Raw genomic sequence first — 23,810 nt, forward strand, 5'->3', positions numbered from 1 at the left:
CTCGACATGCTGATGTGAAAACAAGCTTAACATGGTTGCTGACCTTTCTGTAATTACCCGAAGAGTATTTCAGTCTCTCAAAGCCTCCTGCCTCTGAAGCCTCGGGAGAAAGTGCATGTCCTGGTGATGCACATCTGGAGGACATTGGGGGCAGTGCTGATGCGGCACATGTTTAGTCTAGAGAATAAAATGATAAAAAATTAAAAAGAAAAATCTCAGCGTCCGATTTGGACGCTAAAAGCAAAGATCGTAATTACTGTTTGACAAGATGATTTACTGGAAACCGCTAAAGGGAGAAGTTTAGATAAAACAGCAAGGTTTTGTTGATTTTGCACCAGGCCAGCTCATACATCCCACAAATGTCTTCATCAGCTGAGATTTAAAAAAAAAAAAAAAAAGTCTTGAAATACAAGCCCGAGGGAAGGTCAGGTGGACTTTCCAAAAAAATAAATAAAATACTGTCTCAGCCTGATAAAATCCCTGGATTCTTTAAATACGCAGTATCTCTTGGGGAAAGATTAAACTCAGAAAGGTCTCTGTTAAGCAGGTATGAAAAATGCATCAAAGTTTATTTAAAAAGACGTCTTTTTGATAAATACATTTACTCAGGGAACCATAAAACACTTCAAAGTATGACACTGCATGTTGCATGACAAATCGTAGGTGATTGCCAATTATGGCCAGTTAGAAATACTCATCAGATATGAGTTTCAGAATGGGAGTGGGAAATTGCAAGCAATCTTGTAGCACAGCATCACTGCCTGACTGAAAGCTATTGATTGGCTTCACTGTTGGTTTTTCTCTGTGGGAATTGCGCCATGTATACAACAATTACATGAAGCATTTGAAAAGCAATAGCTAATACGCTTTCTGAACTATGGGATTTCATGAAGCTCTATAATTATCTAGAAGGCAAATTCTATAACAGTTATCCCTGCATGTCAATAATAGTATGAAAGGTATCTCAGAACACTCATCAGGAAAACCAGACCTTGTCAAAAGAATGGAGAGTAGTTAAAGTAAATCTGACCTATTAAACTATAAAATTCCTCTTGACACACATGCACACACTCAAGTTTGGATGTGTTTTGCTAGCAGCTGCTAATGTGATGCCCAAGATGCTAACCTCAAGCATGCAAGGATGTCGGGAGAGGGTGACCTCACTTACAGCCGTATATCAGACTTCATGCAAATCCCTCTGGAGCCACTAAAGGCCACTTGGCAGAGTTCTTTGCACATTTTACTCATATTTACTAACAGCTGTTAAATGACATTTACCTCCATTTCATCACTGCGGTTCCAGTGATGTCTGCCTTGGTGCCTTTTGAGAATAGGCCAGCATACTGACAGGTTTCAGGACTGTTTCAAAGCATGATATGGTGGAAGTTTGACTTTCGAGGATGAGACAAAACTTGCCCTTAAGCAGGAATAATGATTTGCAGGTTAAATGGTATCAAATATGGCAGGGGAACAGGTCATCCAATTCTGAAGTTCTAATCTCACATAGTGTGTGTTGTCTGTAAAGTATGGTGGTCCTGACAGTTCCAATTCATAGCACCTTAAGAAAACACCAGGAAACAGAAAAAAGAAGCACACAAAACTCAAACATAAAGGGAATTGAATAAAGCAAAGTGGAAATAGAAATAAATACAAAGAAAATTGTATAAAACATAAAGGAAGTAGATAAAAAGAAACTGGGAACAATTGTTTTTGGGAAAAGCTGTTCCCAAAAAACAAAACATGGGACTGGGACATTCGTAAAAAGTGCAGGATTCATTGTTGTTCATCGGGAGAAAAATATGCCAGGTAATGTGTGTTTTAATTGCATGAGTCATATAATACTGTAGATACAAGTTTACTATTAATTGTTTATCGTTCTCTTGTCACTTCTATCACATTCCTGTCTCCTCAAAAACGCTTCATTTTTTTTGTTTTTGTTTTTGCAGCATTTTTCTCGTGTTTTCTTAAGTTGCATTGTGTTTGATTCTTCAGGGCCACCGTAGTAGAGTCAGCAGAACCAAAACACCCAGCACCAGGAGCAGACAAAGGGAATATTCACCTAAAGGCACAGCTGAAAGTACAAATCCAATCCCTCCTCGTCATTACCAGTGAAACTCTAGGTATCTTTAACTCTGCAACTCTGCAATTTTAAAAGTATGATACAAATTAATAAAAAAGTGTTTTGAATGGAACATTGCACTGGTGCTCCCTGATGACAGTGGCCTCTCCAAACAGATCAGTGCACAGCAACAATCCCTAAACAGCTGTGGAATGGTGCAAGAGACATAACAATTTAAAATCGAGCACCCATGGGATGGACCAGAGCAAATGCACAGGAGCCAAGGGAGCCATGGTGGTTCATGGCTGTTTATGGCAAAACAACTGGGATTAGCCCATTAGGTTTTAATGTGGCCTATCCCCACAGTTGACCCTAGTCATAGTAAATAAACACAAGCACGTCCTCACCTTTCTTGCATGCGATGCTGAGCCCGACTTGCACTGCAGCCCCGGCGACTGTGTATGCAAGTGACGTATGAGCTCATCCGTTCCCGCATCACACTAATGCAACCCGACAGTATCTGCATCACATCATAATGCTGAAACCCCCATGCAATTATTCCTTGGGATACATTCATATTCATAATCCAATTAGTTTTGACTTCAAGATGAGGGCATTTTTTTTCCTGATACAAATATGATTTATCCTGTTTGGGGGATTATATCAGAGTCTAAATGTCTGCCCTACAAGGACTGAGTCAAGCTAAAGTAAATTCAGAATTGTTTATCTCTTTGTTTTCTTTAGTGGAAACGAGACGCTCGAGCGTAACTAAGCTATGTTTGTACTAGTCCACCCACCTGCTGTAAATAAGAGGAGGCATTCGCTACATATGATACATGCACGCAGGAGGTGTTCTTTTTTCTTTTCTTTTTTTTTACGCTTTCAGGAAGTGCACTTCATGTGCACCAAAACAAATCAGTAGGAATTTTCTCTCCAACACCCTCCTACACATTAACACCCCCACACCACCCACATGCACACCCCCTCCACACACACACACACACACACATATATCCAATTAATTAGTGTGAATGAGTGATGTGTCCTTGCCTTGGCCGCCTGACCGTCCGCCCTCAGCCTGTTTGCTTTTTGCACGCCAGGGACCCGAGCTGACAATCAGTTACTTAGTTTGGATTGAACACATCGCTCGCATGGTTTGATCGGCCCCACAGCAGGACTCTGCGCCCATTCGAAAGATGGCAAACAAAACATTCATTAAACACAACAGACGTGCCCTAAGAGTGAAGGAGAGTCTGGGATGAAGGCGAGGATGGATAGAAATGCAAAGCTCTGCTTACTCCACAGCACAGGAAAGACTCAAATCTTTAGCAAACTTACGTAAAAGGGTGTGCTGCTTTAGTGAGGAACTTCACTGATGGACATGATCTGTCTCAAATATCTGATTCTGAACTGCAGCAATGATATGTTGGAGCAAAAAGTGCACTTTTTTCTCAAAAAACTGGAGATAATTTATCTGAATTTCTTGAGCTGTCATTTCCCTTTCCCCTTCTTGGTGTCTCACCTCCTCTTGTCAGTACTAGGACACCCATCCTCACCAAAGACTTCCCCAAGCTGCCTGGATCTTGTTCGTTCCGTGTGTTGTTCTCCTTCAGTAAATATTGCCTGATCATATTTGAGGTTGTGGTTGCTGCTAGGGGTTAGTGTAGCTGGGGAGAGGAAGAAATACAGTAGAATTATCCTCCTGAGATCCAGAAGAAAAAAAAGTTTCATATTTTGACTTTTCTTTATTAATATGGTTGAAAGAAACATGCTACAGCATTTTTTTTTTCAAAATTGTTTTTTTTCCCACTTTTTATCCTCTGCTTTTGCAGTGGACATGGGGTCTTGCTTGATCACTGAATGATAGGATGTAATGTAATGTTTTCATCTGGATTTCTGGTATCAAACCTCAGAATAGGACATACCAACACTTGAAGAGCTTGTAGGAAGGAGCAAAATGATGATCTCTGAAGTCCATTATGGATTAGAAGTAAGGTATAAGCTGCAACTCTGAAGGTATGAGATTTCATAGCAGTTTGTGTCAGGGAAACCCAATGCCACAACTTCAGAGGCACAGCTTATACAGTGGGCACCTCATCCAAGATGCCACCTACCTGCTCTGATGTCTGGTCCTCCTCCACCTCATCTCTGAAAGCTCAAAGTCTGACTACCCTTCCACAATTCTGAATAAAGTCATTTGTGCCTCGTTCAACCCTTCCTTTCCTGAATCATGGGCACAGGTTGAGAATGAGAGGTAGTGAATCCTGTTGTCCACTGCAAGGGACACTAAATAAAAGTCTCGCTTTGAGAGGGTTAAATTTGTTTTAGTAAGATTTTGGAAACTTGCAATTATTTTAAGACTCTGATGCGGAAGAAAGAATTTGGGTTTAGCATCAGAAACGTACCATCTGTTAAAAAATGTGGAAACTGCAATGTCTGCCATTTTGAAAAGAAAGCTAATATGCTGTGTTAGCTACACCGCCACAAGTGTGGCATTACCAGAAAGCTCAGGCTGTCCTCTTGACAGGACAGAAGAAATCAACCAAACTGCATAAAAGGTGCTTGACCTACAAGTCTCAGAGTCATGTCCCCCACAGAGGACAAAAATGAACTTCTGGGTCAGCAGTTTGAATCACTTCAAATATCATGAGTCCAAATACTGAAGGAAGTCACATATTTGGCAGCACTTTGTAACAGTGGGCATTGAGTAAAACAAATTCTCTCCTCAAGCCACCGATAAAGAGATCTGAGAGAGAGAGACATACCAGCAAGTTCAGACAGACAGGAAGAAACAAAAAGACAGGAAATGAAGGAGATGGGCAAACCAACACGTATGCAGACCAAGTAACGTCAGGAAAAAAAAAGAAAAAAAAAGAAACAAACACAAAACACAGGCAGACAGATAGACAGGTGGGCAGGGAGGAACCATAAGCAGTCAACTGGCCATAATGGGAACACTTTCCAGCCACATGTAGGTGGCCCTAATGATGTGCTGATTATTTGTGAGGCTCGCTGGAGTCTCCTGACTCCTGGGCTGGTGTCTCATTGCACGTGTGTGTGTCTGCATTGTTTCCTCTCTGCACAAAAAAAATGGTGTCAGAGAATGCGAGACAGAGAGAGAAAGACACACACACAGAGGAGGTGTAACTTAGCATGCCCATTTTCTGTCATGCTCTCAATTCCAACTGAGCACTGCAGATGGAGGAGGGGGAGGGGGATGGGGGGGGAGGGTGTGTGTGTGGTGGTGGAGTGGAGGGATAACTACCTCAACTGTCCTGTGCTCCCCACCCCCCTCCCCAACATCGCCCCCCTCCTCCCAAGCCCTCCTACAGCTGATGTAATAATCTCAAACAGTGGAGTGTAATATAACTCGATGGTAGATGAGAAAATGCTGAAAACACTCCCGGCTTTGTGTTTTTGTTGCTATTCCTTTCTACTTTTTTTGTAAAGGAATTTCTGTGTGTGTGTGTGTGGGGGGGGGGATACAGAACGTCACGCACACATGCGCATATAGGGTTCCACACTGACGCATCGTTTGTTGTATAGTCAACTGTTTCTCTGCTGATTTTTTTTTTTTTTTTTGCTTTCTTTTCCCTCCCTGCGCGGGCTGAGCCATGCCTGTACCGGATAATTGTTTTTACTGCATTCAACAGTGTTTCTCAGAAGCAACGGGTCGAAAGTCCGGACTGTGACAGTGGAGGCTCTGCAGGGACAAACTAATGCCTCCTTCTTCTTCTTTCTGAGAAAGAAGGCTGAGCTATCACGATCCTTACTGTGAAGATCTCACCCGTGTATTTTTTTTGACGATGCCGGGTTGGACACTTTCACCGTGTAGCTGCGAGCTGTGAGAATTCTCGTGGAAGAAGCATCTTATTGTGCGTGTTTGATTTTTGTGCCGCTGGATGGAAAATTCGAAAACACCGAAAGCCCTAAAAGCAAAAGAAAGAAACAAAAGTGAGTTTTCTTCTTCTTCCAGGGGGGTTCGAAAAGCGACCCCCCCCCCCTCCTTTCTCTCTCTTCTCAGCATTCCCTCAGTCAGTCGACGGATTTTTTTTTATTTTTTTTTTTGCCATTACAGCTCAGTAGAGGGTGTCAGATCTTTCTTAGAGCACCGCGCTAGGATGAACGCAGTCTCCGCGTTCCTCTTTTTGTGATTCCTGAATTTGCCACAAAAAAGAAGAAGAAGAAGAGGGGGGAGAAAGGGAGAGGGAGTGAGAGAGAGAGAGAGAGGTTGTAGTTGGTGCTGGTGTTGAGGAGAAGAAGAAGGAAAAAAAATCGGCGCAAACGAGCCAGGCGAGACGCCGAGGGATGTGAGGGGGGGATGCCGGTGTTTTGCAGTGGTGGGACCGCCTGTGAAGCCCCAGCGCTGGGAGTGAATTCAGCACCGGGGGGAGAGCGGACAGCTCCCGACGAAGCCGCCACCGCCGCCGCAGCGCTCAGTAACACAACCGGTGGGAGGAAAAAGCCACGGATTTGTTCGTTTTTACCCCCCCACTACCACCACCTTCCCCCCTCTCTCCATCACTGCCAAGGTCAGTGTTAAACGAACTGAAAAAGCAAAGAAAAAAACGAAAAGATGAGCCGGACTCCGCTGACGCTCTTTTCTTTCCGCTTTTCTTCCGATTATATCCCCGAACCCTGCGAGGCTGTGAGGACTCGGTCGACTTGAAAGAGACGTTTATGTTTGTGTTTTTGGATTCGTGGGGGGAACAGAGAGGAAACAAAACTGGAAGAGTGGACACGAGAGCAGGTTAGACGCAGCGTGGATGTGTGATAAAAAGACTGCCTTATCTCTCTCCCCCCTTCCGTAAATATCTGTATTTCTCTCTCTCCCTCTTTTCTCCCCCCCCCCCCCCCCCTTTTTTTTTTTTTTGCTTCCCTCCTTCCCGCTGATGCAGACCAGACCCCCAGCTCGCGCCGCGTCTTGAATCCGGGAATGAGTCGTCCACGTTGAAAAAATGCTGCTTTGGATCGTCCTGCTGAAAGCCGCTCTTTGTCTCGCCAGTGGAAACGTTACAAGGGACGTTTGCAAGGAGCAGATATGCTCCTGCAACGAGGTGGAGGGAGACCTGCACATAGACTGCGAAAAGAGGAGCTTCACCACTCTGCAGCAGCTCACCGGCCCCAGCTCGCAGTTTTATCACTTGCTGCTGCACGGGAATTCTCTCTCTAGGCTCTTTCCCAACGAGTTCGCCAACTTTTACAACGCCGTGAGTCTGCATTTGGAAAACAACGGCTTGCACGACATCGTGCCCGGCGCCTTCCTGGGACTTCAGCTGGTCAAGCGGCTGCACATCAATAACAATAAGATCAGATCGTTCAGAAAGAGCACGTTTCTGGGCTTGGACGACTTGGAATATCTCCAAGCTGATTTTAATCTACTGAGGGATATTGACCCCGCCGTTTTCAGGGACCTAAATAAACTTGAAGTGTTGATACTTAACGACAACCTCATCAGCGCGTTGCCCGTGAACGTGTTTCAACATGTGCCCATTACGCATCTCGACCTGCGCGGAAACCGAATCAAAACGTTGCCTTATGAAGGGATCCTGGAGCAGATCCCGGGCATTGCGGAGGTTTTGTTGGAGGACAACCCGTGGGACTGTAACTGCGACCTGGTTTCGCTCAAGGAGTGGCTGGAGAACATACCGCGGAACGCGCTCATCGGGAGGGTGATATGCGAGGCCCCCACCAGGCTGCAGGGCAGCGACCTGAACGAGACGTCAGAGGCGGATCTGTGCCCCTCGCAGAGCGCCGGCGTGGACAGCAGCCTGGTGGCCCCTCCCACCCAAGAGGAGACCTCCATGGCCCACGACACGCACCCGACGCCTTACAAGCCCAGCGGAAATGCCAGCAGGCCCCCGACGCCAGGAGGCCACGGGTCCAACAAGAACCACTCCAAATCTCGTGAGAACTGGCAGCTGAAAACGAAACCCACTCCAGTGGCGGCAGGTGTGGATAGGGAGCAGCAGCAGCTGCGCAACGTGACGTGCCCCGAGCCGTGCAAGTGCAAGCTGGTGGGCTCCAGGCAGGGGCTGGGGGTCAACTGCGAGGGCAAGAAGATCGAGAGCCTGTCCAACCTCAAACCCAAACCCCTGGCCGCTCACGAGCTCAACATGAGAGAAAACAACATCCACGCGGTGAAGAAAAACCAGCTGCTCGGCTACGCGAGCCTCAACCTGCTCGACCTGGGCGCGAACAACATCAAGGTGATCGACAACGGCACGTTTCAAAACCAGAGCGAGCTCAGGTGGCTGTACTTGGATAAGAACTACCTGGACGCGCTGGTGACGGAGATGTTCGTGGGCCTCGTGAATTTGGAATATCTCAGTTTGGAATACAACGACATCCAGCTCGTAGTTGCGGGCGCGTTTAGCCCCATGCCGAACCTGAGGGTTCTCTTCCTCAACAACAACTTGCTCAAATCGTTACCCGCGGATGCTTTCCTTGGGATTTCTTTATCTAAGATCAGCCTGCACAACAACTACTTCCCCTATCTCCCCGTGGCAGGCGTGCTGGACCAGCTCAACTCGATCATCCAGATCGATTTGCACGGGAACCCGTGGGATTGCTCGTGCAAAATCGTGCCCTTCAAGCAGTGGACGGAGAAGCTGGGGGCCGACGTGATCGTGAGCGACCTCAAGTGCGAGTCGCCGGAGGAGTTCTGGAAGCGAGACTTCCGCTACGTGCGGAACGACCTACTGTGCCCCAAGCTCTATGTCTCCCCGACGTCGCTGTCCAAAAACAGCACTTTCGCGCAGGACTCGGGGACGCGCTCGAACTCCTACCTGGAGCCCAACAGGGTCTCCATCTCGGTGCTCGTGCCCGGTCTGCTGCTGGTGTTCGTCACGTCCGCGTTCACCGTGGTGGGGATGCTCGTGTTTATTTTGCGGAACCGAAAGAGGTCGAAGCGGAGGGACGGAAACTCCTCCGCGTCGGAGATCAATTCCCTGCAGACTGTGTGCGACTCGTCGTACTGGCACAGCGGGTCTTATCACGCGGACGGGGGCGCGCACCGGGGCTTCGACTGCAGCACGCATCTCTCCACGACAAACGATGCGTAAAAAGGAAAGATGCCCCCCTCCCTTCCCTGGATTACAAACACACACACACAAAGAGACAGACACACATACGAACTTTATATTTTATCCATTTGAACCAAGTCTGCTGCTGCTGTTGCACAGCCCCCCTGCCCCTCCTCACCCCACTCTGTAATATATGTATATGCCAAGCCCCCCCCCTCCCCAAAGAAAAGGCTACAACCCATCCCTCCCCTTTTCTCTCTCCCTCCCAGTAGTCGGATTTTTTTATTTTGTTTTTGCCGCAATCGGACCACAGATCTCTGCAAGACAGAAAAGAGGGGGGAGAGAGAGAATAACAACAGTAATATTATTATTATTAATAATAATAATAATAATAATTCAAAGAGCGAGCGCGTGTGTGTGGATTCAAGGACCGAGGACCCGTCCCCGAGGGAATGGTGCACGAGCGCATGAATGTAAATGTAAATACTCGGACCCGATGTATCATAATCTGCATGAAGATATTTCGCATGGTTTCAACACACACACACACACACCTACACACACACACCTACACACACACAGCCAGAGAGACGGGCGCGCGACGGAGAGGGGAAACCATAACCACCACAAACAAGCGTAAAAAGGAGCCAACTCGACCCCTTCTCATGTTATATCAATATGACGACTATATATAGATATTAAGAGTTATATATGACTATTACAAAGTGCCATTTCTCTATTTTTTTGTGAACCTGCAGTTAGGATTTGTATTTGTTGTTTTGAACTTGTTTGGAGAAACAAAAACATAAAAGGAGGGATGAAGAGGAGGAAGAGGAGTGTGATGGAAGTGAAGCTGTCAGTGCATGTTCTTTTTTTCTGTTTGTTATCATTTTTTTTGATTGTCGATGAATATTTGGGGTTATTTATACTTAAGTGGCGCAGATTTTGAACAAAAAGAGAGAAAAAAAAGAAAAAGAAACCCACGTCTGCGCACTCATCATCTCCTTTATGAATGTAAAACTGTGTTATTTTATGGTGTGCCAATTGTTCAGATATTCCGACATGCAGATGAGCATGACCAATTAACGTCACTCAGATGCTTATGCTGCAAAGTTAATGTAGCTAAAAATAACAGTGTGTTTTTTTAACCTTATTTTTTTCTTCTTCTTCTTTTTATTTATGTGTCAATGAATATAGCCTGCTTTGGGTGAGAGGAAGAAAACAAAACAAATAAATAAACAAAAAAAATTGCAACAAGTTAAAAAGTTGGGGGTATGGGGGTGGGGGGTTTATACTGTCATATTTTTTCAAAAGCAAAGAAGTGTTTTCAATTGAGCTAATGCAATTCGATGGAAACAGCGAAGGTAGACTGACATAGATAGAACGCTGTTTTTTAATGTCAGGAAAAAAAATGTATTCCTCCACATAAAAGCTTAAGGCTATGATTCACTTTCATTATATTGTGAGCTTTTGTAAAGCCATCTAATCTTGTCCAAATAGGAGAAGTCACTGTATTTAGGACAAAACGTGCTTGAAAGAGGCGGGTTTTTTTGTTTTTGTTTTTTGTGGCTGGGAGAGAAGTGAGGCAAGCTGGAGCATTTTACAGCAAGAAAGAAATCAAACAAAGGTACCTACATACAAACATAACGCAGAGGTAACTAGATAAAGCAAGATGTCTTTTTTTTTTGCTTTCAAATTATTCACTTTTGACTTGAGCTACTCTTCTTGAAGGGGCTGCATGGTTTTTGTGAGCTCATGACAACAATGCCATGACTGAATACCTGTTTTATTGCTATTTCCTCTTCCCAGAGCTCAGCTACTGTCATGGGATATGCTGCTTATAGATTATATTGCTTTACCTGAATTTAAAACAAAGAAGAAGGATGACCCCCCCCCCCCCCAAAAAAAAAAAAAAACAAAAAAACAACAACAACAAAACAACAACAAACAAACAAAAAAACAAAAACGAAACAAAACCCAATGACAACAACAACACAAAAACAACAATAAACAAGCATTAAAATGGCTGGGGCTTGTTTAAAAAAAGAAAGTCAATTCTTTAACTCTGCAGTAGCTCAAACAGAAGCGAGGAATGTGCAATTAGCATTTTTGTCTTTTGACTTAATGTTTGTTATGTAAAACCCTAGCACTGGTTTTCACTTTGCCAACTGATTTTCTTTTAAAAAACCCACTCCAATACGCTTAATTTCGACACGAGTTCAGGCTAATTCGGTCAAAACTTACCATGGCCACGATGAGAGTGTACAGAGACGATGTTTAGACGGGCTTACATCCCCCATACTGCCCCTCACCTTGCCTCTTCTTCCCCCCACAAGTAGGCCTACAATTCAAGCTAGCGCTGTTCATGGTGCTGAATCATTTTTCCTGCTTTTTTTTCTTTTGTCTGTCGGCCCCCTTTGTGCGTGCGTGCAGGACCGCGCGTGCACGGTCATGCAGCCCACATGTGTGAAGACGAATCAGAGAGAGCGCGCGCGAGAGAGCAGCTGCGTGACCATTTGCATGTACGTGTAGCCGCCCTTACTTTCCCTCCCCTCTTTACCCCAAACCACATAATCATATGCAGCTTGACCTTGGGGACTAACATCTCAGCAGATCTGTGACAAACCAGTCACCACCCTCATCACCACCATCCGCCATTTTCATCCTTGCCCCCCCCCCCCCCCCCCTCCCCCTCCACCAGCTTCCCTTTCCTCGGTTTTCCTGTCCAATCACAGGGAGGGGATATATTGGGGGTAACTATGTGTCTATTCTGTGGAGTATTTACTGTGCCACAGTCCACTGATGATTTGTCATAACTTTCAAACGCTGTGTTTCAAAGTTACATTTATATGCTTTGCGATATTTGACCTGCTTCTATTTTGTTAAATAAAGTGTGGTTGAGGTTGAGTAAAAAAAACAAAGTATTTTTGTTTTAGGTTTTTATTCATTGGAGCTGGTTTATTGACAAGGTTGATTTATTATCTGTTGTAGTTTTGCATAATTTACATGCTGCAGGATTTCCACATACTTAGCATGTTGAGGCGCACCAGCTTCTGGGTTTCTTCTTAATTACTGTAAAAATTGTTATAATAATCATTGTTCTTATCAGGGTGAGTTAAGGGTTCTTCCACTCATGAGTAAGAATGAAAGCTACTTTTTTTTTCTTTGCTAAGCTCTACCTTTCAACCCACATAATTAAAACAGTGTGTCTGTATCAAGGTCATGGTATAGGCCAGTTATGCAGTCAAGCACTGTACAGGAAGTTAACACTAAATGTCATACACCACATAAGTTTAAGTAACAGACACCGTTGATGGGAACATCGATATGACGGGAAAAAAAAGAAAACACCAAACACAAAAAACAAACAAAAAAAAAAATTTTATATTTTGTTTTTTGGAATTAGGCTTTTAATGTGCTAAACAGTGGGGCAGTGCTCAAATGTTTGATACAAAATAATCACTTGAATGTTACAAAAATGGTTTGGGGATTATTTTAGATGAAATGGTGTACTTCTCCTTGAAAAATGACATAACAGCCATTCCACCTCAGATTCATCATCAGTGTTATGTAAAAATTAATTATTTTAAAGCCATAAATTCAAATATTTTCCAAAACTGCCCTTAATTTACCCTATATTTTTTACATTTTAGAATCCCTAGAGAGACAATCACACATTTTCATGTGCTTTTGAACTTACAGCTCTAATATCACACAATATCAAACAAAGCAACAATTTAGGTTCATGATTTATTTGGGTAGTAAAAGGAAAATTTGAAGATGACTGATACCCGAATAAGGTAGACCAGAGCAGTTGTAGTTGCAAGGTTGAGATTTTGATTATATGTTTTTTTTTTTCTTTTTCAAATGTTTTTTTTGTTTTTGTGAGAAAACATGCTCTATGGGGAAGTTTATGATACTTCTATTTGTAAGTAACACATTTCTTTCTAAGCCTTATGATTCTGGAAGAGTAAATCTAATAGCAAGAAGTAGCTAAAGCTGACCTATAAAGAAATGACATCACAGTTGCATGACTTTAACCACTATGCTCCTGTGTTTGGTGTGCTGACAGTGAATGTCCTCAACAACTTCTGTAGTCCCATTTAACAATGTGTTAGCAAACACCTTCTCTGGAAAATGTACTAGCTTCAAAATCTATGAGTGGGGTATTATTTATGTGCTTTATGTTGTAGCAAACGAAAAAAATCTCCATAAAAACACTTAAAGCTTGTGTTGACCTTATTTCAGGCTTTCAAAAACAAACAATCTTGGACTTCCAGAGAAGTAACCAGAAGTACAAAGGGCCAATTAATCTCCTGATTTTAGGACTCATTCCTACTGTACAAACTACTACTATAAACATGGTATGCACATGCTCAGTATAGGCATCTCAGAGGAAAGCTTGGTAGAAGTACTGAACAAACCAACAAACAAAAAGGAAGATGTAGATGTTTTAACCTTTGGTAAAACACACACACTGGTGACGGCAAGCTACATTGTAGCCACAGCCACCCTGGGGCGCACTGACAGAGGCGAGGCTGCCGGACACTGGCGCCACCGGGCCCTCTGACCACCACCAGTAGGCAACGGGTGAAGTGTCTTGCCCAAAGACACAACAACCGAAACTGTCGGAGCCAGGGCTCGAACCGGCAACCTTCCAATTACAATGCGAACTCACAACTCTTGAGCCACGATCCCCCCTATCACCTTTAACCTTACATCAATTTTATCATTAGCATACTCGTTAATTTGGCAATTGCTGATATAAAAAAATCAGCATGGAATCTGACATCTTGCACTAAATTGGAAATTTTGAAAATTTTAGTTTTTGTACTGAAAAATATAAAGTGGACATTTACAACAATTGTTTTAAATTGCATAATTATGATGCAATTTATATGAAAAAAATGTATAATAACATATAGATAATGACACAGTTTATAAATATAAGTATTCTCAGTTACAATTGTCTTTTGACTCCCTTAAATTGATATCTCTCACCCACATGCTGTTGTTTAGCTTTTATGATTGAGAACACAAGGGGATTTATTTCAGCTAATGTTATCTATGGTATAAATACAAATTTTACATTTAATGGATGGTGTGAATGCAGTACCTCATGCAGAGCGCTATACTGTGTGTAATCCTAGCTAACGTCTTCAAAACATTACATTCCATCTGTGTGAATACTTTAGAGACTGTTAGGTGATCCTGTGCCGCAGTCCCGTGTGACTCAGTGAACAACACTGGGACCCATTCATTAATGCAATGGATGATAGCTGTTGGAAACACAGCAGAGTGTTGTAGCCTCTTTTACACGCTGGGCACACAGCACTCCAACACTGTTGTGGCCCAGCAGGCCTGCCGTAGTTCGTGAGATATTCCCCCCGAGGAGCTGGCAGTTGATGCAACACTTTCAGCAGGGATAACATCATCTGTGCACCTCATAACACTCAGCCTTTGGTGGAAGTCTCAATGGTCTCGCTTTGGTTTAAGTTGGGGCTATTTAATCCTCTCGGTATTGAGAACATACTGCATGTGGTTGGTATTTGGAAGATGTGCTGTTTTAAATTTACTGTTACATTTCCTAGGTAACTAAAATGTGGCTGGTTTGGCTGGTTACTCATCAGCTGAAAATCCCATTAAGGCTTCAACACCCACTTCTAACATTATCTGTTTTTGGTGCCAATTCAAGCACATCTGCTGGGTTTTTTTGTTCTGTTTTTGTATGGTGATTGTGTTACAAAATAAGTGATTACCTCATTGGTAGCAACTTTAATTTGTGACCACAAGATCCCAGCTGGAAACAAAACTGTCTGTCATTTGGCATATTTGTCACTTTGTTTGCCTCAGATTTAAGCAAAATCACAAATGACAGGTTGTGGAATTAAAAAAACAAAATTCCAATCAAAAAAACTAAGTGCCAGCCTACCCTTTCAATTTGAGTTATAGTGTTTGTGCCTTAGTTTTTATGTGACTCCCAACGGTCAAATCCAATGTGTCGGCACTCGCTTAGGTTTTTAGCCCCCCCCCCCACAAAAAAAAAAAAAAAAGATTTTAAGCTCGGGTATTAGCTTTTGAAGCTGGCTTTGATGGAACTCCCATGTGTTGCTCTGAGGAGGTGCCAGGAGCTTTGCACTTCCAAACTCTGCAGCCATTGCAACCCTTCCTGCTATCCCACAGGGGTGTGTAGCAGTGATTATCTGGCATTATCCGCAGGGATTTCTTGGTGTTACTCCCAGATATTATTATTAGCCCATCCGCTGCAGAGCACTTAGCTTATAAGTCTCAGTGGCTGGTTTTTATTAGCCGTTCTTTGTGAGCCACAGTAGTTATAGAATAACGGCCATTCTTTAATGTTGTGCTTGCACCAGTGATTGAGTTTAGTATTAGCTTGAATACACTAGAGTGCAAGTGTTTTACAAGAATGGAAACACAGCTGTGGGACATGCAGGAATTAGCCCCTATAATCATTGAGCTTGTTAATATACTTTTCAGCATGCAAACACATCCTAAAAACACATCTCAAGTTTAATTACACTAACAAAGCAAAATCTTTAGAGGGTAAAAATTTGTTTTGCCTGCTGCCTTGGTCAATGTACTTATTTTCAAAATGGCTAATCAGTCTTTTACCATCGTGTATTTACTGTTGTGACACCTAAACTGGAGCTGAAGCAGTGTGGAGTGGTGCATCAAAGTTTGGCTATACCAAATAGCAGCAAAGCAAGTAATAACTCGGCATGCTTTTGAAGGAGTGATATGCGCTATAAGTTCAAATGTGGGCAGATAAATCAATCAAACCATAAGCGGTTCAAATATTTCAAGCCTTACTCACATTCCCACATCTGACAGACAGATCAGGTGCAAACATCCTAAGTAATTAAAAGGATGTCTACTCATAATTGACCCAGATCTGGTGTCAACCCACTGCAAACTGGCCCGCGTCAAACCACCAAGCGGGACCTTTAATCAAGATGAGTGAATGGCCTACCGAGTGTTTCCTCCAGCTCTAAGTAATCCTCTTCTTGCAGCCTCCACTTATTGATTATCTCATTGATTTGATTTAGGAGCCACACGCGCACCCATCCCTCACTGGCATTTCAAGCATTATGTGGCTGTACCTGATCTGATTACGCTGCTCATTTGGGAGCTACAAGCATAATATGGAATAAGGGTTTGTTTGCAATCATAAAGTTAGGATGTCCAGTCTCAAAGGAGGCCTTTAAGGATAGATTAGACCAGGGATCTCCTACTCCAGGCCTCTAGGGCCGGTGTCCTGCACGTTTTAGATATAACCCTGGGTCAACACACCTGAATCAAATGATTAGTTCATTACCAGCCTCTGGAGAACTTCAACACAAGCTGAGGAGGTAATTTAGCCATTTGAATCAGCTGTGCTGGATCAAGGACACATCTAAAACCTGCAGGACACCGGCCCTCGAGGCCTGGAGTTGGAGACCCCTGGATTAGACTTTCTAACCTTATTGCATTGCAGTTAACTTTTGCTTTGCCACATCTTGGTCCTGACAATGTTGAGCCTGGTTGTTTCAAGTCAGATGCAGATCCAACTAATGTGAGGTGCTTTTTTGTAAATATTTGGGAGACCAAATGTTACAGCCCTCACAATACATGCTGTAATACATGTAAAGTCTGGCTCATGAGTTTTGGGCCTTGTCTGTCCCACAGAACTCTTGCCAATGCCCTAAAGTGCGAAAAGTAGGACAGATTAGGCCAAAATGTCTCTGCTATCTCTGCATTATTTTAGCACACCTCGTGCTGCACATATAAGCAAAAGGATGTAGGTTCACACACACACACATGCACGCACACCACCTCGAAGGCTCAAAGGAATTTTAATTTCCTGAAGCTATTTTGGTCTGAACTCAAGGAAATCTGCCCGCGTCACTTTTTAAAATCATCCAGCCGGTCAGAGAACAGCTTGTAGCTGGGCCAAAGGGAGTTTGGCCTATTGAGCACACTTTCAGTGCCTCTTGAAGTCCAGACATGCAGCAAAGCTATTTGCTTATGTTGCTATTTCTGCATACCTGTCCGTTAAGGTGCTGTTGATGATATGCAATGCAATGCTCTATGCACCTTCTTCCGAGGATTCTCTTTCTACAACCAGAAAATGCAACCTTTTAACGAAAAGACAAAAACCATGGACAAGGCTTTCCTTCCCACTTCTAAACATATGAACACAGAGTAAAAGAAAATCCAGCTCATTTTGAGAAAAACTCAGAGGCTGTTTCAAGTTATGGCAGTTTGATTCTGCAGTAATTACTGGAGCTTTCAAGAATAACAAAAGCAAAAGTATGATACAGTACACACAAAGACCAGGACATCTTTGTCTACAAAAGCTTTGTGAGCTCTGAGACATTGGGAGAACAAAATAACCAAGGACACAACATGATAAAGGTTGAAAAACCGACTTAGTCTTAATGTTTTGTGGCCACTGCTCTCTGTAACGCCACTGCCGTAAATTTAATAACATATACTTTTCTCTATATCTAACCTCATCTGTGCTGTTGTGGGACTGACTGAAATAATACATTTTTTTTGGTTGTGTTTTGGAACTCTTTCATGCTTGAATGGACAGCCACAGGCATCAGTGATAACAGTCATAATATTGTTTAAGTCAAAACAGCATGAAAGGAGGCACTGGAGTGAAGGTTGGCTGCAAAGCGGCTTGCAGATGCACAGCAACTGTGGGCAGGATAAAGAAATACCTTCTCCTATATGACATTTGCAAGCTGGATGCATGGAAGCTGAAACATCAAGTGATGTGGATGGGTACTGAGATTGTTGGGATTGTGGCAAGGCATGACGTTGTGGTCCCCTGAAGTAACACTATGACATTTTTAGAACAGCACATAGGTGATTAATTGATTAATTTAATTTAAATTCAATTTATATATCATATATCATATCACTTTTGTACTAAATCACAACAACAGTTGCCCCAAGGCACTTTATATTGTAAGGTAAAGACCCTAAATAATACAGAGAAAACCCCCAAAATCAAATGACTCCCTGTGAGCAAGCGCTTGGTGACAGCGGTAAGGAAAAGCTCTTCTTTAAGAATCAACCATCAAGAAGAAACCTCTGGCATAACCAGGGAGGGCCAGCCATCTGCTGTAACATATAGAAGAACAAATATATATAATATATCACCTTCATCTGAGAAATTATAGGGATGTAATGTATTGATTTGACATTCATGTGTGTTGAGAAAGACCTAAAGGATTTGAAATCACCACTAAACGTTACACATGGAGGTCCTACTGATGTGACTGGCAGCTGACATGCAGTGACATGGAAGTCCTTCAGAGAACTGCCAGTAAGGATTATTCTTTCCACATTGCTGGTCTGCATCTCTGATAATCACAAACTGACAAGAAGAAAATGGTCAATTAGTCTCCATAGGGGTAAGTGTTGAATTCAATATCACAAATCCAAATAGATGTATTTGGCATTTGAGTGGGTAGTTCCGTGTGAAAAGTACTACAACACCAATTGCTGATATAAGTGTGTAAAATTCACTGTATTCATCAATCCCAATTCCTAGACACCCTGAGCAGAAGTAATTTGAGAGGCAATTTTCTGTTGAGATAACATATCACAGGGGAAGAAAAAATACATTAACAAGCAATTTTCATAATATAAGAATATTCTATGAAATATCAAGGTGATAAAACAATGTCCGGTAAAGGTCTCCAAGACTCTAAACACAACATTAATTCAGTTACGTAACATTTTCATTCCTAGTAAAGTACACTGCAAGTATGCTGTAGAAATGCAGACACTGCATACAGTTTTGACATAGCTAACTGCAACTTTGTTGCCTTATAAACTTAAAATGTAAGCATTTAAAGTGAAAGAATGAGACTTGGTGTACATTACTTCAAAATGATGAGAGATCACTCCAAATCTCATTCTTGGAGTATTAAGTGAAGAGAATGTCATCCTGCAAAGAACAAAGTCATTTGTGTATAAGCAATTTTTACCATTACAACTTGGAAAAAGTTGCAATATTGTGTAAAATGTAGCTAAAAACTGAATGCAATGATTTTCAAATCCAACAAACCCATATTTTGTTCTCAATAGAACACAGAAAAAATCTAAACTGAGAAAATGTACCATTTTAGGAGAAAAAAATGCTATTAGCTAATTTTGAATTTGATGGCAGCAACACATCACCTCTTCTCTTAACAACTGTCTGTAAATGTCTGGGACCTGAAGTGAAAAATTTTTTGACTTTAGAAAGAGGCTTATGTTAGGTTGAAATTGTTAAATGTTGTCATTGTGTTGCTTAAATTTGTAAGTCTTGGTTCAAACTATATGATCAAAGACATTCTCCTGTTTCTATTGCCCTCCCCAGCCTGTTGAATGGTGGGGGAGGCTGTAGTGTTTTATTATAGGCACATCCTATGTGAAGATTCTGTTTTCTTGTTTAGTAAATTTTCTGCCTTTATGACCCTTTTGGTGAGCAGGAGGTCACATAAATGCACCCCCAAACACTAACACCCACTCGCACACACACACACACACACACACACACACACACACACACACACACACACACACACACACACACACACACACACACACACACACACAGTGTTTTAACTGCTGCTGTGGAGTGATGGTTCTTCGAAGTGGTTTGACACTGAGGGCAGAAGGGCTGCTCTGAGATCCTTCCCTTGCTAGCATGTGAAAAACCGGTTGAGCTGTTCGTCTTGCTAAGTTAACGGGAATAAGTCTCTGAACCAGTGGGGCTGCTGAAACGCAGACCCAACAGCTTATTTTCCAATTTTTGTCTGACTCAACAGTCATCGTTTTTTTTAAATCATATTTTTCATCTCATGTTGTGCCAAATAGCTTGAATTGGTGAAATGTCTGGACTGCTGGCATACTTAACGTTACCAGCTCCACTGGCATTGATGCACCATCATACCATCAGAGTTTTGGGCTGTTAATAACAAACCTCTCCTCTTTAGTTCAGCGGGCACGGAATCCAAACTTTCCAAAACTAATTCAAATTTTGATTCATCTGACCACAGATTAGTTTTCTATGTTGAAATTTGCAATTACTGCATTCTGTTCTTACTTACATTTTTACACAGTATATCAGCTTTATTGCATTTGTGGTTTTACAAGCAACATATAGTTTTTAAAGTAAGCAACTTCTAGCATTCATATTAGCTGTAAGCTGCATTAGAAAGCCAATACAAGCTGTATTAAAAAAATTTTGATTTTAGGAACTTATAAATATGGACTCAGACTTGCAAATGAGAAAAAAATTCTGATAAATGTTTAATTGATTCTTTACTAAACTGTTTCTTTACTGAAATGTTAGCTTATTAGCATAAAATCTGCAGCATGCACAACATTAGAGTTAAAATGCTGCAGAAATTCTTCCTTGTATAACACTTCAAACCATGAGGCATCAAAGTTAATACAACAGTATTAACTTAACTTACTTATGATGATTGTACTTTATCATTGATTAAATTCAAAGAAAATATAAGTAAACTTAATATAATGTCGTTAGATGAACACATCATTTTTAATTGTATTTTTTTAATTGTTATTTGTAAATTGTGGTCCTGCATTTATTTATTTATTTATTTTTTAACTTTTCTCAACATTTTTCAAAAACAATATAGAGGGTGTTCTGATGATGTCTGTCCTTATAAAATGGGGATTTTGGTGAGTTCGGTTCTAGAGGTTTTCTTTCCTTCAGCATTTTCCAAACAACAGGAACACATTTAAAAAATGGAAATGAAGCTCAGCTGCGTTATCTGTAATTTCCAAATGCTGCTTCAGGTTAGCGTCACACAAGTGCACATAACAATTTTTGTGTGAACATATTCAAAGTTTCATGAATTGCAAAGTAGCGCAATTACACTTGACAGACACATAGGATCCTTTGTTACCAAAGCGGCGTCATTTCAAGGTTGCTTTGCCTTTGTTAAACGACTCATTTGTTTTCCAAAGGGAATATAATGAAGTGTTTTTTGAATAACCTTTCAGACATGTTAATTACAGAAAGCCTAATTAATCTCAACACGCTTTTAAATGCACCATTTGCAAAACAACATACTGTACAGTTCACTTTTTTTTCCTCTCAAACTGAATTCAGCCACATTAGCATGCTCAGTGGCTCCTGCTACTAGTAGGTAACTTTGAACTCCACTTTGGTGAGACATTAGCCCAAAGCAGAGTGAAAAGATAAAAGATGAAACAAAGCTGCATCACTGCAGAGAGCAGCACAGATGGGGCTTTGCTACCATTAGATAGGCACATGGCAGAATTTGATATGTCGGTGTCAGCAGTGGGCTACTGACCACCATGGATGTAGGTTTGTTTTAGGTTTGCACTGAAAGGGATGTGAGGAGGTGTGGAGTGTGGGAGGTGAGCTAGGGGGACTCCTGCATTACAATGAATTTTTATGCTCTAATTTGTGCTTTTAGTATATCAATATAAACAAAGGAAAACAGAACACTCGTTCACCAGGTAACAGCTCAACATATAATGAAACAGAAGCGATCCAGCCCTTTCTTTTGCCTCCAAATAATCAGTCTCCACTTTTGGTCTAATATTATTCGTCCAGTGCTTTTTGTGTCTTTTTCGTTTGGGAAAGTAACCTGCTTAAATATGCTTATATAACCTTTTAACATCACTATTTCTTTTTATTTGCATAAACCACAGTGACTGTAATAGCTCAGGTGTGTTGTAAAACTCAGTGTACATTCAGGTGGACCAAATCAGAAATATCTGTGCAGCGGGATGAATTATGCTTAACTTGACTTTCTTAATGAAGCAGCTTGAAAATGAGAAGAGCCATCTGAAGTGCAGACTGAAATCTAGCACACGACATTTCTAAACTGGACTGGTTATTCCAGCCTACCTTTGTGCACAGTGTGCAAGCTGTTGCTGACTAAGATGACAATACTACAAGTGTGCGTGTGAATTTGTGTGATACTGTGTTGTCAGGACACTGACTAATACCATAAAAGGTTTTGTGGTTGTGTAAACTCATAATTCGTACTTCAGAAAGAACTGCCCATGACACTTTATTATGTCTAATAAAATCTAAATGGATAATTAAACTTTTGTAGTTACTTATTCTAATGTTGATACTGAAATGATTATTAATGCTTACGCCTTATTAATAATGTTTAATAATTTGTTTTTGTAATTTGTGATATTATTTTATTTCCATTATGTATTGTAAAAAAAGGTGATAAGATCCATTCTGATAGCAAACATTAACATTTTATATACCATATTATGTGTTTGTTAATGAAACCCTAATGTCGCTGTCTTTATGTAATACAGCTTTAATTAATGATAAGCAAACATCTTCATTACCTAGGCATTAGATTTTGCTGTTATTTTCCATCCACCCATCCAACCACACTGTATATCCTGGAGGTCCATAATCTCTCCAGCATGTGTTGGATTTGCCTATGACCACCTCCTAGTTAGATGCCTGAACCACCTCAGCTGGCCTCTTTCAGTGTGGAGGAGTGGCAGCTCTGCTTTGAACCCCTCCAGTATGACTAAGCTCATCACCCTATCTTTAAGGGGAACCCAGTCAGCCAGTAAGAGAAATCCCATTTCCAACACTTGAATCTGCGATCTTGTTCTTTTTGTCACTAAGCAAAGTTTGTGGCCACAGGTGAGAGTACGGAAATATGTCAAAAGCTTTTCAAGTGTCTCGTTCATGAGACACTCTCAAAGCTGTCAATAAATTCGCTAAAACCCCTCCACTTGGGGCAGTGACTCCTCCCCGGTTGTGTTATCAACCTAGTGCTGAGGCCATCCTTCAATTTACCCCTTCAGTCAAATATAGTACTATTTAATTTTTTTCCAGATCCTGCAAAATATGTTGATCAGTGTCGCAGATTAAGTCATACACGGTCTGCAGCCAAACAGATGGCTGCAATTCATATTCCCTGCCAAAAAAATGATACAGCACGGTGCAGGCATAGATGACATAAATGGCAACTACACTGCATGTGAGTCATGAAAGAATAAACTACCTTGACCAATGTTACATGACAGAGCCTCCTTGAGAAACAGGATGATGAATCAAATCTGTTTGGGTTTCTGGAAACACAAGCTGAATGGTGCAGAAGGGTTGCAGTAAAAATCATCTGCATTTCTTTTTTTTTCACCTTTGCTCCACAGTTTGCTCCTCTTTCTGAGTGAGCTCAGGTGGCAGTGTTTTGATTTGTCATTCTTTGATGACTGGCAAATCGATATGCTCTTAAAGACAGGGTTAGGGAAGAAATTGACTTTCTTTACACCCACTCTATTTAGCCTGACAGTCCGTGGCAGCTCACAACAAACACATCATCATCCCCATCAACAACAACAGACATGAAAAAAAGACAAACAACAGGCTGCGGACATCAGCTATCAAGCATTCCTCTCTATAAAACAATATATGAGACCAGTTGTCCAGATGCGCCGCCATTCCTCTTTGCTGTCGTAGGTTAAAGCTGCATTTTTGCATCTTTGTGCGTGTGCTTGAAAAAGAGAACAATGTGTGGCAAAGACTTGCATCTTTGCTTTGCGACTGTTTTCCAAGAAAAGTTCTGCTTTCCAATCTTCTGACTGCCTAAAGGACTTTTTTTCCAACTCAAGAGCATATTCTTTCTCTCTTGCAGTCTCTCTCATATTTAGGTTTAGACAGAATGTTGAGTTGTTGCTTAGCA

At 41.8% G+C, this 23,810-nt stretch overlaps 1 protein-coding gene across 1 annotated transcript; it reads left to right on the forward strand.

The window, feature by feature from the left end:
* The first annotated feature begins 5,662 nt into the window (after nucleotides 1-5,662).
* On the forward strand, nucleotides 5,663-10,999 carry LOC120746225 (SLIT and NTRK-like protein 1). The gene is made up of 2 exons (XM_040051583.1): nucleotides 5,663-6,809; nucleotides 6,958-10,999. Exon 2 carries the CDS (start codon nucleotides 7,018-7,020, stop codon nucleotides 9,121-9,123), a length of 2,106 nt encoding a protein of 701 aa, XP_039907517.1. The 5' UTR covers nucleotides 5,663-6,809; nucleotides 6,958-7,017; the 3' UTR covers nucleotides 9,124-10,999.
* The last annotated feature ends 12,811 nt before the right edge of the window (nucleotides 11,000-23,810 follow it).

The sequence above is a fragment of the Simochromis diagramma genome, unplaced genomic scaffold (assembly GCF_900408965.1).
Source record: "Simochromis diagramma unplaced genomic scaffold, fSimDia1.1 OVJJ01000107.1, whole genome shotgun sequence".
Taxonomy (NCBI): domain Eukaryota; kingdom Metazoa; phylum Chordata; class Actinopteri; order Cichliformes; family Cichlidae; genus Simochromis; species Simochromis diagramma.